The sequence below is a fragment of the Colletes latitarsis genome, chromosome 3 (genome assembly GCF_051014445.1).
Source record: "Colletes latitarsis isolate SP2378_abdomen chromosome 3, iyColLati1, whole genome shotgun sequence".
In the NCBI taxonomy this organism is placed as follows: Eukaryota; Metazoa; Arthropoda; class Insecta; order Hymenoptera; family Colletidae; genus Colletes; species Colletes latitarsis.
The window spans coordinates 37,604,634-37,620,324 of record NC_135136.1 but is presented as its reverse complement, the minus strand read 5'-3'; the positions used below and the strand labels follow the sequence as shown (position 1 = coordinate 37,620,324).

Below are 15,691 nucleotides of genomic sequence, written 5' to 3'. Positions count from 1 at the left end.
GCATTAAACAAATTTATTAAAAATCAAATTTATATTGTTTTAAATTTGCAGCCATTAGCTCGGTGTTACCCATGATGAAGTTCTTCATTGTGGGTAACACCGATTACCAGGTCTCACCACGAGGAGGTTGCTGCGAGTGGAGACCCGAAGGGAAATAGATGGAATCTATCCAATCTAAGTTCTATCGATCTCCCCTTTACAGACCTAGAAACTAATATAGAAAAGAGAGAGAGAAATAGAAGAGAAAGAGATAGAATTATGCCAAATAATTATTTTGTTTAAAATGGGTTTTAAAAGAGGGATGAATCTAAATTGTGGGAGACGCGACAAGACGCGATGCTGAACCGTGTAGCAGATCTTGGGATCGAATTGACTCCGCTTGATGATTCGATTTCTACAGGAGAACGGATGCACGCCCCTGAAACTGGTCTCCATTTCTCCACTGCAACCCGCCGGGAGCCAAAGGACCCGACCCAAGCTGTCTAACATAGAGAGAGTACCTGTGACAAGGACTTCCAACCGGAAGGTATGCGTTTCCGCAGGAAACGGATACTCCACACCTTCAAGTGGAGTATCATTCTCCATGAATCCAGCCAACAAGAGAAGACGATTTGATCTTTTAGATTAGCCACACGGCCGATCACATGTTTCCTTCAATGAAACAACTGTAACCGAAGCCAGGAACGAGGGAATGACTGAAAACGAGAATCTAGTAAATTGAATAATTAATTGGCAATTTGAGCATAAACTAAGAGGCCGAAAATTAACGTCGAGACTCGAACTAAGCAAGTTAAAAAGGAAATTTAGAATTAATTTAAATTCAATCAAAGAAATTAGAAAAAAGAAATGTTCGACGTTAATCTTAATATCTTAAATCTAATCGCACTTACATACTATCACGCCTATGCTGAACCCCTCGGTCGGCGGATGAATCTGGCATTTTCCAGTAGGACCCTCGGAATTGATCTAAACAAAAACTTAAGTAACAATTAATATTTATACAAGAAAATATAAATAAACCAAATACCTAGGAAAAACAAAAAACATAAATATAACATGGAAAAAAAAATAAAAACTAAATATGAAAAATAATGGATCGAACAACCCAACGAAGTATAAAAACAGTGGAAAAATATCATCCCAACGAAGAAAGAACAGAACATCCCAACGAAGTAACTTGGTTCAAATTAAATTGGGCAAAGAACCCAAAGGAAAGTTCTTTGAAACCAATAACACGCGTCAGAGTACCCCTGGCGGGTCCAGGGGTACTGAGGAGTTGGTCAGCAGTGGCCAACTTTATACCGGGAGGGGATTATGGGTTACAGCCATTCAGCCAATCAGCAGCCAGTTAGACTCCGCTTGATCGAAAGTTGTTTAACAAAGTTGCATAAATAGCGAGCTCCTTTCCGCGCACCAATTTTTCGAATATTCTTTGAATTTCTACATATTCTTCACCAAAATACGCGTTGTTTGCATTTTGAAACATTAAAATCCTCCAATCCGTTCAGAAGTTATAATGTTTTAAACATACAGAAATGTTCGCTTGAAATTTCATGCGTATGTTTAAAACATTATAACTTTTGAATGGATTGGAGGATTTTAATGTTTCAAAATGCAAACAACGCGTATTTTGGTGAAGACTATGTAGAAATTCTATTATATACCATAAATATTCCATTATTACAAATAATGATTCTTTAATTTCATTTTGATGGACAATTCATCTATCAAAGTTGCACAAATGACATCTGGGTCCCTCGTCATGGTCCGTCCTTTTTGGTCACTACGGGAGCCCCCTGGGGCGCTCGCGGAAGTTATCCCTCAACCACCAAGCAAGACGGACCGTGATGCGAGATGAAGAATTTAATTGAAGATTTACATTCAATCAAGAGTTCCGAAGATGGTCAAGAAGATGTTTCACGAACAGCGGCCAAGGGACAACCCGGGTTTCTTTGAAGACGAAGAAAATGCCATCTTTGGGAACACACTTAAAAACTGAACAACTCTTATATTGAACAACTCAGAGACTGAACATCTCTGTTACGGAATAACTCCGGAATACAACTGAACATCCTATATTTGCAATCCTATATAAAAATATAATTGACACAAATTTAATTAAATATTAAATAAAGATTCCTTGTTATAAAATTAAAGAATTATTATTTGAAATAATAGAATACTTGGAAAATAAATCGTTTGAAAATAGTTTATCAAAGGAGACTATGAAAGCTATTTTCAAACGTTTTATTTTCCAACTATTCTATTATTTCAAATAATAATTCTTTGTTTATATGTATGTGCCTATATGGTTCGGAACGTAAAAATGTCTGGGCAGTTGAGATTCGAAATTGTATGCCATTGACGCGAGGACAGGTTTCGCTGTTCAAAATCAAGAAGGAAGGGCTCACACTGGCCTTCTTTCTCGATTTCCCGAAGTTGTGCGAATTGCCGAGCTCACGCAACATGGCTCGTGCGGTAGGATGTGATTAGAGACAGCGACGACTTGTCTCGATTTTTTTCATGAAGAGTGTAAAATAACCCACAATTAGAGCGTAGAAATCTGATTGCTTTAAAATAGTGTGAAATGTACACACTTTTGTATGGATTGTACAAGTATCTCGTGCAAAAAGATGAATATTTTATATTAATATTAGGACTTGACAATGCCGGGAAAACAGTAATAATAATAAACTGCGTGTAATTGAGGTTAAATATTTTAACATGAAGTCGTTTATGAATGATTTTTGTACTATAGACATACTTGGAGGCGGCAAAAACTAAATTTACGAAAAATTACAAGGGTATGAATCCTAGCAAAATTACAACAACTGTTGGCTTAAATATAGGAAAGATTGATATTGCTGGTGTTCGTTTTAACTTTTGGGATCTTGGTGGACAAGAAGAGCTTCGGTCATTATGGGATAAAGTAAATAATATTCGATTTTATATTTTATAGTATTATACCTTTTTTGTCATGTTTATATACTGTATATTATTAGGCATTTTAAACGTAATATTCGTGATTGAAAAAAAAATACATTCTTTTACATTCACAGTACTATGCAGAATCACATGCAGTAATTTACATTGTTGATTCTTCAGATCGTGAAAAAATTCCTGAGTCTAAGGAAACCTTTGGTAAATTATAAAAAAAATGATATGTGTTAAATTGTAATATTTTATTAGAAGAATATTTATATTTTATTGCAGATAGAGTTATATCGTCATCACACCTGATAGGTGTACCTCTTTTAGTTCTAGCAAATAAGCAGGATGTACCTGATTGTATGGGTGTTAGAGAAGTAAAACCAATTTTCAATCAAAATGCACATTTGATTGGTCGAAGAGACTGCATGGTAATACCTGTTTCCGCTTTAAATGGGTATGTAAATCTATGTATTAAATTCATATACAAATTAATTTAATTTAAAATGTATTAAATTCATACATAATTAAGTTTGTTTAAATTTTAATATATGTTTAGCTGAAGCAAATACAGTAACTAAAGTTTTTTGTTAGAAATATGTACAATAGATTATTTACTAGTAGCTCTTTCATTATCAAATAAATGTTAATTTTAATTTTTTTAATGTATACAATGAATTCTGTCAGCAATTTCCATGGTTACATAAATAGATATCTATTTGCAAGTATTATGTTATATAAAAAATTTATTTCAAAATAGCAAGAATATAATTATAACTATGTATTCTAGAATTTTTTTAAATTTATAGTGTATTTATATTATAATTTAATATTATAAATACTGACTAGAAACAGTTTTATTTGTATTTTTGGAATTTTTATTTCATTTACATTTTGATTTAATTTAATATTTTTTATTAATTTTGTATAAAAGATATATGTATAAATTCGAGACTTAGGCTTATTATTAATTATCTCAAAATATGAAATGATGTACAATAAAAATGATCAAGTACAAAATAATATATACTGTAAAGGATGATTTTAAATTAGTGAAACAAACTGTACTATGAAGCATATGAGAATTGTTTGCAGAATTTTAGAAAATAATAAATAATATTTTAAATAACCATTTATATGATATAAAAGGGATGGTGTAGATGAAGGCATTCACTGGCTCGTGAACTGTGTCAAGAGAAACAACGATGTTCGGCCACCTCGTAATCAGAATGACAGTTATCTGTCTTAATATGACATTCCTACATTGTTTTAAAATATAGGTTATTCTGTGAACAGTATTTTAATGTATAAAATGTGTGCATTTACATTAGAAGTAACTACATTTCTACCAATAAATTTTGTTTTCTAATTAAATAATTTGTAAGCATTGATTCCTACCTTTGAGGATAGAAAAATGTTACAGCATTATTGATCATTTTATTAATTTTGTTATAGTTTAGTTATATTATTATTAACATTAACCTGATGGTAATTACCATATAATACAATTAATTCATAAACATTAATAATTTGTCATCTTTTGTTGCTTGCTTTTTAATCATAATTAAATCTATTTCAGTTTTTATGTAAAAATTGATGTAGTACAATTAATAGATTATTCAATTATTTTGGTAACACAATTTGTCTGTATTGCTGCTATCAGGATAGTAACCGAGATAAGAGATAATGCCAACACCTTGCCTCACATTCTGTCATGTTTGTGATAAAGTCTAGAATACTTGTAGCACAGGTGTGTGCTGGATAATATATAGATTGTAATTTTAGCATTTGGGCTTTGTACAGAGTCCCTTGTTTGTTAAGATTTAGTACATCATGTGGTCTTATTATGATTCTGAGGATTGGAGTGTTCTACCACCAGAATTAAACAGAAGGTGACTATCTTAACAATTCTAATCTCTGTAAAAGAAATCAAAGTTTTCCAAACATAAAGAAATTATATATTATTATATGACTACATTTTAACTAAAAATGCTTAAGAATATATATTTATTTGCAACTGTGCATAATATAGCAACAAAATTAGCTGTTAAAATATAATTATCATTATATTAATGATATAATTAAAATGTAATTTTTTAATAAATATCACATAACTGCATTGGCATATTACTTAAAATAATGATTTGGATTGCTGTGCATTATTACGAATTGTTTAATTAAAATTTTTAAATATTTCGTATACATTGAACAGAAAAACATATGTTTGTATTAGCATATACTAAACGCATTGTGTAAACATTATATATTACGCTCGTATTATTTTTAACAATTGTGCAATGACACTCTGATCATATGTGAATGTTCCAATATAGGTTTTTAAATTGTATTATTTATAATAAGAAAAGCGTTGCATCATTGAGAATATTTTAAGTAACACATCTTGTCGAAACAGAAAATGAACGAATCGTACGAGATTATTTCTCATGAAACAGTATGAATTTCGCGCTTGAGAAACAAGCATTGATGTTACTCACTACGTTGAGCAAAAGTATAAATAAGAGACCGGCGATTACAACTACGAACAAACGAAATAACACGATATACATCGAAAGAATAATATTTGGTGTTTGTGTTCGTTGATGATCCTGATCGAGGGAACATATATGATACGAAAATTGGTCAGGATACCATATACCAAAATGACAGTATTATCAGCAATAACGTCAGTGACAATGTGGTATCCATCTTGATTTTTGGTGCGCGAAACCGCGGACTATTGAGGAGAGTGTCGCGCTATAGGCTAGACTGCTGCGAACAGTTTAACTATGTCTATGGTTTTTTTCCGAAGTTGATTAGGTCCTCGTTGTGAATCAAAGTTTTACACGGTACGTATTGTTGATCGTATATCAAATTCAGAAGAAAGTTCTCGGAATGCAACGTGTACCTATATACAAAACCAATACAGTCCGATATACTCAGGTGCAGAATAGAGACTATGCAAAAGTGAGTGAGGGCGCACGACTCGCGCCCTGGGAGGCGAGGCATTTCTCGCCGTATTTGTCATACGAGTTGCGTGTAAAAGGTGGGCGATACGACAACGGTACACACGACGCACCTTCGTGCTATCTCATACGTACGTCGTAAACGTTGCTCGAAATTCCGGACTTCGAGTTTTCTGAAAACGACGTCCTTGACTTGGTACTGTTTGACAGCTACAAAACTAACCCTTGGTTCGATGCCCTTCAGTGCGAACGAATTCTTTATATAACCGGTTTACACATTTTACAATATGCTGTCGACTTATGCGAGCGTGCGACCGCGACGCGTTTTTATAACACGTGAATTCGTGGTCGAATGACATTCAAAAAGAACTAGGTAATATCCATTGCATGCATTGCAAACAGTTTTGATCGAGTGCTTAGATCTCGGCAGTGAAACCGGTTATTTTATGTGTTACCGCACGTTCCTAATGTATTGCAGAAATAATAGAACATTAAGTTTATGCTCTCCGCTGGTCAATGTAACGTAATTAATTGTTTTCTTCTTACCATTTTCGTGGTATATTGTTTTGTACTGTACGATTTCAAAGTCGGTGACAAATTCGGTTACAGATAGATTATCATATTAAATTTCAAATAAGATAGTTTTATGGAGAATTTTCTTCGAAATTTGATTTCTTTTAACAATGAAACTGCACTGGATATAGAAAAATGTAAAATTGTGATTTGAAACTAAAATGTAAATTATTTTTACACATAAGTGTATCGGTATGATCATTTGAATTCTTGTATGTATTATTAATCCTGAAGAAATAATTTAAAGGTATTATTTGACATTGTTAACAAGATTTGATATTATGTTTATATTGTAATGATTTTTAAATCAAAACTGATAATTTACAAAACGGAGAACATTTACTTAGATTCATTCAACTTGTGTTATAAAAATAATTGTGTAAGATTTTTGAAAATAACTTCTTAGAATGTTCCATAATATTACCTTACCTTTTCCCAATAGGAAGCAAACAGTTCGTGTTCCATATTCAGCTATACTTCGTTTGTATTACTGAAGTTCATCGTATACGGTTGAAAACTACACTGAGAAACCATGAATGCTTCAGAACATGGGTAATATATAATTTCTAATAATATAGAAGTCTTTAATATACAAGAATAGCAATAACTATCATTATTATTATAATAATTGTTCAAATATTGATCAATTTTTTATATCTCATCTAACATCTGATTAGTTTTAGTAAAGTTATTGCTGTTATACTTTTAATCAAAGAAACAGTTTGTTGTCATTGTAATGATAAAAAGAACATTTGGTTAATTGTATTTATATAATATTCATAAAATATTGCTTACACAAAGTAAATAAGAAATAACATTTGAAATCAGATCACAGGTGTCATTGCACAACAAAGAAAATGGTATGTAAGTGATTTGTGTGTATAAAATAGCATGGGTGTGTACGTTACAGGTTTAACCCAGCCTTTAACATGGCCTCCATAAAACAAGCTTTTAATGAAGCAGTTGAAAGAGGTAAGTACAACAGTTAGAAAACAATGATTATCTTTCTTAATTCCTATTATATTTAATATTTTTTGCTTGCTATTATTAATTTGTATATACATATGTTTTGAACATAAAGCATTAAATTTTAGTTAAATAAACTGATATAAGTAATAATATCAGAATTTTTATGTATAAATTGCATTCATTAAATAATATCTTGTTAATCATATGTTAGTGTAATAAAGAAAGTTGTTATTTTTTTTAGAATGAACATATAATATTCATTTTTGAAATATATTATTATCTATAAAATATTAATAACTTTTAATTATAATCATACACTGAATATTGTTTATAGATATTTTCTTGTTAAAATAAAATTGAATTATAAATATATGACTGTAAAATGTTGTAATTAAAAAAGCATTAATGTAAACAGTTACTGTAAATATTTTATAAACTTTTTGTTTTAAATATTTGAATTACTTACATATAACATTAAAATATAATACTTCCTTGTTAACATACAATTATAAAAAGTAAATTGTATAATAGTTGCATTTATTTTTTAGTTACCTTATGTTACATATAATTTGCAATGCTAATATCCTATTATTATGTACATAGATTATTGCTATTTTATTTATGCTATTGCTTATGGTTCTCATGAAATTTAGTTTTTAACATGATTATTGTTCATAGCTTGAGCACTTAACTCATTAAATCTTACTAACACTAAAATTGATAACATATTTGTAATTTGAAAGTTTCAACAGTTAGAATGCCTGCACCAACACGATTGAGGGATCTCATCAGACAAATAAGAGCTGCACGTACTGCAGCAGAAGAAAGGACAGTTGTTAATAAAGAATGTGCATATATACGCTCAACATTTAGAGAAGAAGATAGTGTTTGGAGATGTCGCAATATTGCAAAGCTCTTGTACATTCATATGCTTGGGTTTGTATTAAATTTTGTTACCATATTCAATAATATTTATAAAAATATTTATAACTATTCTATTTCTATCAAAAATAACATATTGATTAACTTTACAGATATCCGGCTCATTTTGGTCAATTAGAATGTTTAAAACTCATTGCATCTCCAAGGTTTACAGACAAACGAATTGGTTACTTAGGCGCAATGTTACTTTTAGACGAACGGCAAGATGTTCACCTTCTAATTACAAATTGTTTAAAAAAGTGAGGGTTGTGTTTTAATAGTATTACGTTATGAATTTATTTAAAGTATATACAAAAATAATAATTTTAAACATTTTTCTTATAGCGATTTAAATAGTTCACAGTTTGTTATTGGTTTAGCATTGTGTACTTTGGGTGCAATTGCTTCGCCAGAAATGGCACGAGATTTGGCATCCGAAGTCGAAAGGCTGATGAAATCATCGAATGCATACATTCGGAAAAAAGCAGCACTTTGTGCGTTCAGAATTATTAGACGTGTACCAGAATTAATGGAAATGTTTCTGCCCGCTACGCGCAGCTTGATTACGGAAAAAAACCATGGTGTGTTAATAACAGGTGTTACGCTTATCACAGAAATGTGTGAAAATAGTGTCGATACACTGAATCATTTTAAAAAGGTAAGCTTTACATGTTTTAATAATAATAACAATAATAACAACAACAACAACAACAATAATCATAGGAATATTAGTATTGATACAAAGAACAGTAGTACAGTACTTAGATGTCTTGAACATTATTAAAATGTTTTATGTCATTGCATCAAAGAAGATTATATTATTTTTTTGATACAATTTAAGTTCTTTACTACTAGTGTGATAGATGCAGTCTAGACTGTAGTAGCATTAATATGTACCAGAGCATTGAATTAGTAGCATTAGTAAAACTTTGTATTGAATAAATTAACATTATTACCAAAGAATGATAGAAAGGAATGTAGTCTATAACTTTATGGAAATTTAATTAACAATAATAATTTGACAAATGGAAGAAATGATGTATTATTTTTCATTAATAACTATATGTTTAATACTAATAGAAAATAAATATCGTAATATAAACTTAATATTTTATGAAGAATCTTATTAACTACTTAATTCGGGATCCGTGAGATAAATATAATTTCGTACCTTCTCATTAATTTTCTATTCATAATAATACTCATAATATAAGTATGGTTTTGTCTTCCTTAGGAATGCGGCCATCGAGAGGTAAAATGCATACAAGCACCCTTTATACGTTTGCATGTTATGCTTATTATGGACTTCATTCTTTTCTTTTATTTTATATAATCTTTTCATTGTGTTTATATAATTGCTCGTGTTAATTGCTTCTTTATAGTTTCTATACTTGAAACAAAATGGAAATATGTGCATGTATTTAAAGGTATAGTGTAATATAAACGACTTTTAGGAAATATGACTGAATCGTTATTTTTATTAATTGAATACATTGTTAGCATTGATTACATTTTTACGACAAAAATTATCGTTAATAATTTATTTATTCTTTAAATTAGACATAATGGAATTAAACATGGTTGTAATTGCATCAGTTGAAATGTGTAGTACTATTTAGTATTACTTGTCAAATACATATATTAAAAAACTACATGATATTAAAAAAGAGAAATTGAGTCAATTTTCATATTTATTAGGACTTTTGCTTAAATGACGAATGAAGTAATATATTGATAAGCTGTTTTATATTATTCGTAGTGTTGTGTATGTATATGCATATACATATATATATGAGCATATTTTTTATATAATTATATATTTTATATAATGTAAATTCAAATATTACAATATTATTAATTTTTTTTTAACAGTAGTTTGTCCCAAACATGAACATATTTTTTTGCCTATCTTTGTATTTAGTATTTAATATTGCTTTTTCAAAAATTGAACAATATTGTAATCAATACAATGAATATGTAATGTTACTATTAAACTTCTTTATTGTTATATGTTTTCAGATTTCTTCGTTTAACTTTTTTTATGTAAATAGAAATTAATAATGAATTTATTCAATAAAAAAACCAACATTTTTTCAGATTGTGCCAAATCTTGTAAGAATTCTCAAGAATTTGATACTAGCTGGGTATTCTCCAGAACATGACGTATCGGGAGTGTCTGATCCTTTCCTTCAAGTGAAAATATTACGTCTTCTACGAATTTTGGGACGTAACGATATTGATGCATCTGAAGCAATGAATGATATACTTGCACAAGTTGCAACTAATACAGAAACTAGCAAAAATGTTGGAAATACGATATTATATGAAACTGTACTATCTATTATGGATATAAAATCAGAAAGTGGACTTAGAGTACTGGCAGTGAACATACTAGGCCGGTTTTTATTAAATAATGATAAGAATATTCGATATGTTGCTTTGAATACATTATTGAAAACAGTTTATGTGGACACAAGTGCAGTACAAAGACATCGTTCAACAATACTGGTAATGTTCTTATATTATTTGTGTATTATTTAATATTTAAACGTGTATAATATATATTACATTTTTCATGTTTTACATATTTGTTCTTTAGGAATGTCTAAAAGATCCGGATGTATCTATCAGAAGACGAGCAATGGAGCTGAGTTTTGCACTTGTAAATTCTAATAATATTAGAAACATGATGAAAGAATTATTACTTTTCTTAGAACGTGCCGATCCAGAATTTAAAGCTCAATGCAGTAGCAATATAGTAATGTCTGCAGAAAGATTCGCGCCAAACAAACGTTGGCATCTTGAAACTTTGTTCAAAGTTCTTGTTGCTGTATGTAATTTATGCTCTATATTACCTTTTTTCTTTGTTCTAATGTTCATAATACTTTAACGATTTTTTACTCATTCTTAGGCTGGAAATTATGTTCGAGATGATGTGGTAGCATGTACTATTCAGTTAATTTCGGAAACACAATCACAGCAAGGTTTTGCTGTTACTGCACTATGGAAAGCACTGGAGAAGGATACCTCTGATAAACAACCTTTGGCTCAAGTTGCAACATGGTGTATTGGCGAATACGGTGATTTATTATTGTATGCACCGCCATCAGAAGATATTGATGCTCCAGTCAATGTATGTAATATCTAGATAGATATAGATATATGTCTTATTTTTTTTTCAAATTGTGGATCCATAAAGATCTACAAACTCTTACAAGAAACTTTCAGAATAACTTATTTCTTTGTTATTAGTTAACAGAAGACGAGGTTATTGATGTTTATCAAAGGTTGTTATGGAGTCCACAAAATACAGTTGTAACAAAACAATACACCTTATTGTCTCTCACAAAACTTAGCACAAGATTCCAGAAGGGAAACGAGTAGGTGTTGTCCATATGTCTGATTATTATTATATTTTATAATGACATATCTTTTTCCTTCTTATTTATTAATATAAATAATGTTTTGACGTTATAGAAAAATTCGTCAAATAATTGATACATTTGGGAGCAATTTGCATATTGAATTGCAGCAACGAGGTATTGAATTTTCTCAGTTGTTCAGAAAATATGATCATTTACGTCCTGCGTTGCTTGAAAGAATGCCTCCTATGGAAACAGCAAGGCCACAGGCTAATGGTATTATTGGTTTGGTAAATGGCGAACCAGAACCCGAAGAAGAAAAATCAACAGTTTTGGAAACAAATACACCAACATCTGATTCAGTAAGTTTGTAGCAATATAAATTTTTCAATGTCAATTAAATTGAATTGTGAGGTATAATTAATGCAATTGTACATAATTTTAATTTCAATTATTCACATAAATTTTATAAAATATAATTTTTGTGCTCTTTATAGAGTGCACTTCTAGACTTGCTTGGAACTACTGACTTAGGAATGACGTCTACAGTATCAAATAAAAATTCATCTACTAGTTCGACTGCTGTAGTAAACAATAATGATCTCTTGGATTTACTTGGAAGTTTGGATTTAAGCGCACCCACACCTACATCTACACTGCCACAGGCACAAACGCTAACACAAGTATTCAGTCCCACTAATACAGCCAACTATTTAGTAGACGGTTTACTTAATTCATCAGCGATCCAGAGTGGTTTGTATAACTTAACAGAATACATATTTATATGTTATTTTAGTCGAGGGAATATAAACAGCATTTTGTTTGTAATTTTAGATACACCTACCATGATTGTATTGGACAAAGCAGGACTTAAAATAACCTTCAGATTAGAAAGACCACCAGATATTACTGATCTGTTAATTATAAACATGTCGGCTCAGAATTCTGGAAATGCAATACTGACTGATTTTCTTTTTCAAGCAGCAGTTCCTAAGGTTGATTATTTAACATTTACATTTCTGTAAATTACAAATAGCAATTAAGTTAATCATTGACATTTTCAGACATTCCAATTACAAATGTTGTCTCCATCAAGCACAGTCATTCCGCCTTCTGGACAAGTTACACAAACGCTAAAAATTACAAATATGAACAAAGTAAGTTTCTATAGAATTTTTAATTTAATAATTTAATAATGGCATTGTTTTGACACTTACAATATATTTTCTTGGAATGTAGGTATCTCTAAGGATGAGATTACGTGTCTCGTACACTGGACCAGCAGGACCAGTCTTGGAACAAACAGAAGTAAATAATTTTCCTCCCTTAACATCACAGTGACAACATATATTAAGGAAGACAATTGTACATATGCCTGTCTAAATAAGTAATTGAGTCTGAAATAGACTGAAACCCAATTTCATCTTTTCATTGGGTAAAAAGAAACATATTGGTAGGACACATTTGAGATAAAACTTTCCGATTGTTTTAAACCGATATTTCATCATACATCGTACGAATTTTATGAGATGCAAATTCGTAATGAATTTTTATTTTTTTTTTTTAACATGCATAAAAGTATTTTTCATCTGCTCACTGGCCATATTTTAAACTTGCGGAAAACTTAAATATGTAGTCGTTTCTCATATGTACAATTTTTGTAAATATGTTTCAATATGAATATGTATTTTAATATTTTTATTTCATGCTTTTGGGTACAATAGCAGAACTAAATAGTTTTAAAAAATGTTTTTTTAATTACACGATAATTCAGAATATAATAAGATTTTAAAACAAATAATATTGGTAAATTGGTTATTTATTTCATTGATTATATAAGTACATTTGCAATTTATTTCAATTAACGCTTGTTGAGCAGATGGTATGATATTTAATTTGAAGTCTTTCAGAATTTGTAAAATTTATTACTAAAATGAAGTTTTTAAATTCCAAAACAAAGAAAGGAATGTAAAATTTGTCTTGTACTATGCTGCATGTATGTGAGACATGTAAATATTTTCTCTAATTGAATATAGAAACATAGAACAATAATATTACATGCAACACTGTTATTTGATTTATTGAATTCTTACAGCTCTTGATTTAGCGTATAATTTTTCGTGTAGGATAGTTTTAAAAAATGGATACAAAAAAGATACACAACAAAATATAAAAATCACTCGAAAAGTGTTTGTCACAAAAAATGTTGTTGCCCAATTATCAACGACAAGCACTTAAATCTTGCAGTAATAATTGATCTTTTCTACCTATATTTGTAAGTAATAAATGAACGCGATTGCCTTGTAAATACTTAAATAATTGCAATGACATATAAGTGATTAAATTCATATTATGCGGAGTGCAAAGTGGGATTCTTTACCATATGTGTTTATGATACAATTGCCATGTCAATAATAGAAAAACTTTGCTTCTTTCACAAAAATTGTTTTGAATGAGAGGGAGGATAGGGTTATACATAAATGCATATACATGTAGCGTGTACGTTTGCTATACCTTGAATTTATATCTGTTATGGGTGATGTTTATACAGTTTCGAATGTATTTGGAGTATATGATGTCATTGAAGGGCTGAATTCTGATTGTCGTATTATTTTATACGTACATATACGTTTATTAAGTCACTTGGAATTATATCAAACAAGATTTTCTTTTTTCATCGTAAAAATTTATGATGAAAATAAGTCATCATTTGATATAAAAATTTATACATTGGAAAATATTGCTTCAAAAGTACATCCTTATTTTGATTAACATCGTAAAAATCACAGTTAAAAATTATACATTTTGAAATACGTAAAACCACTGAAAAGTAATTTTATATTGCCATATGTCATTTCAAATCGTTGAGAATAATATTTTATTTAAAATATCATTACAAAGGACATTAAGAAACATTTTGAATCGCTATTATTTTTGTTACTAATCAAAGTTAAAATTATGATTGAATAACGTACAATTTAAGAAAGAAACGTACATAAATATTTTTCGTGTAGTAGTAAAAGTCTTAATAAAAATTACGACACAAAAAAGTATTTTACATTCCTTTTTATTATAGGACTTACTGGGGTATATAAAATGTAAGATTTGAGTTCAAAGAAACTTCATTTCAATATTTGTAATTAGTAAATTAAAAATTTGTATGAGTGAAAATGACCTTTCAAAGCAGTATCATATCTTTTTATACATGTTATATCTCTTTTATCTGATGCAAATATTTGACAAAGAATGTACGTTTAAACCATATGAAAGATACGCAAAATAAAAATGCGTAAAATGTAGCAATAGTGATCCTATTTACAAGTATTCTTTTCCAAGAGTTTATGTAAATGAAAATAAGGTACAGTTGTACTTAATTGTATTTAATTTACCTTATTGTAATAATATTATATGAATACGTAGTTTTTAAGCGCGATTAGGTCTAATACAAAAAGAATCTAGTATTTTGGCTGAGTAAGTGAAGAAATGTGTTTTATTATATTTTTTCCTGAATTTCTCTTACGATCATAAATATTATAACATACCAGTAAGTATATTATCAGTATAATTGTATGCATTTTAGCTCCGTCCCTTATATGTTGTGCGCTATGAATGCGGAGATGTATAATTCTAGAACAGGTGGGTGTGTTTCTGAGTGGCCTTGTCCTAAAGTCTGTGACACAGTGTCAGCCCTTCAGTGGGGTGTACTCTGCCTACTTGTTCTCAATATTATATTAGTTTTATAAATATAAATATAAATATATATAAATCAACTGTGAAGATATTGAATAATGATACAAATACTGTATATATACTTTCTAGAGAATCAAGGTGTGAAAATAAAATGTATTTTTATTCCACTAATCTTTCAGAATATTATCATTAATATTTTACGTATATAGTCGACAATGTTGAAAAATTTTCGTTAATATGTACATTCGTAAGAAACAAAACAATGATTATATTAAAAAAGAAACT

The 15,691-nt window shown here is 29.6% G+C and overlaps 2 protein-coding genes across 16 annotated transcripts; both read left to right on the top strand.

Moving 5' to 3' along the window:
- The first annotated feature begins 1,821 nt into the window (after nt 1-1,821).
- On the top strand, nt 1,822-4,974 carry Arfrp1 (ADP-ribosylation factor related protein 1). Of its 2 annotated transcripts, none has more exons than XM_076784309.1 (5): nt 1,822-2,680; nt 2,759-2,929; nt 3,060-3,141; nt 3,259-3,385; nt 4,078-4,974. In XM_076784309.1, the coding sequence occupies exons 1-5, from the start codon at nt 2,588-2,590 to the stop codon at nt 4,175-4,177; spliced, it is 573 nt and encodes a 190-aa protein (XP_076640424.1). In that variant the 5' UTR covers nt 1,822-2,587; the 3' UTR covers nt 4,178-4,974. The 2 variants fall into 2 exon arrangements, with proteins under 2 accessions (XP_076640424.1, XP_076640423.1); XM_076784308.1 differs by having other exon boundaries at nt 1,824-2,680; nt 3,214-3,385; nt 4,078-4,965.
- A 370-nt stretch (nt 4,975-5,344) lies between these two features.
- Ap-1gamma (adaptor protein complex 1, gamma subunit) lies at nt 5,345-15,015 on the top strand. 14 transcript variants are annotated; one of them, XR_013081855.1, is made up of 18 exons: nt 5,345-5,774; nt 5,869-6,087; nt 6,907-7,016; nt 7,375-7,436; nt 8,177-8,369; nt 8,468-8,614; nt 8,700-9,012; nt 9,589-9,606; nt 10,452-10,862; nt 10,954-11,184; nt 11,266-11,487; nt 11,607-11,734; nt 11,832-12,078; nt 12,214-12,469; nt 12,551-12,711; nt 12,781-12,873; nt 12,956-14,395; nt 14,548-15,015. XR_013081855.1 is itself a non-coding variant. In XM_076784291.1 (17 exons), the coding sequence occupies exons 3-17, from the start codon at nt 6,997-6,999 to the stop codon at nt 13,055-13,057; spliced, it is 2,604 nt and encodes an 867-aa protein (XP_076640406.1). In that variant the 5' UTR covers nt 5,345-5,774; nt 5,869-5,971; nt 6,907-6,996; the 3' UTR covers nt 13,058-15,015. The 14 variants fall into 14 exon arrangements, 13 of the variants coding, with proteins under 13 accessions (XP_076640406.1, XP_076640404.1, XP_076640408.1 ...); XM_076784291.1 differs by having other exon boundaries at nt 5,869-5,971; nt 12,956-15,015; XM_076784289.1 differs by having other exon boundaries at nt 5,869-6,022; nt 12,956-15,015.
- The last annotated feature ends 676 nt before the right edge of the window (nt 15,016-15,691 follow it).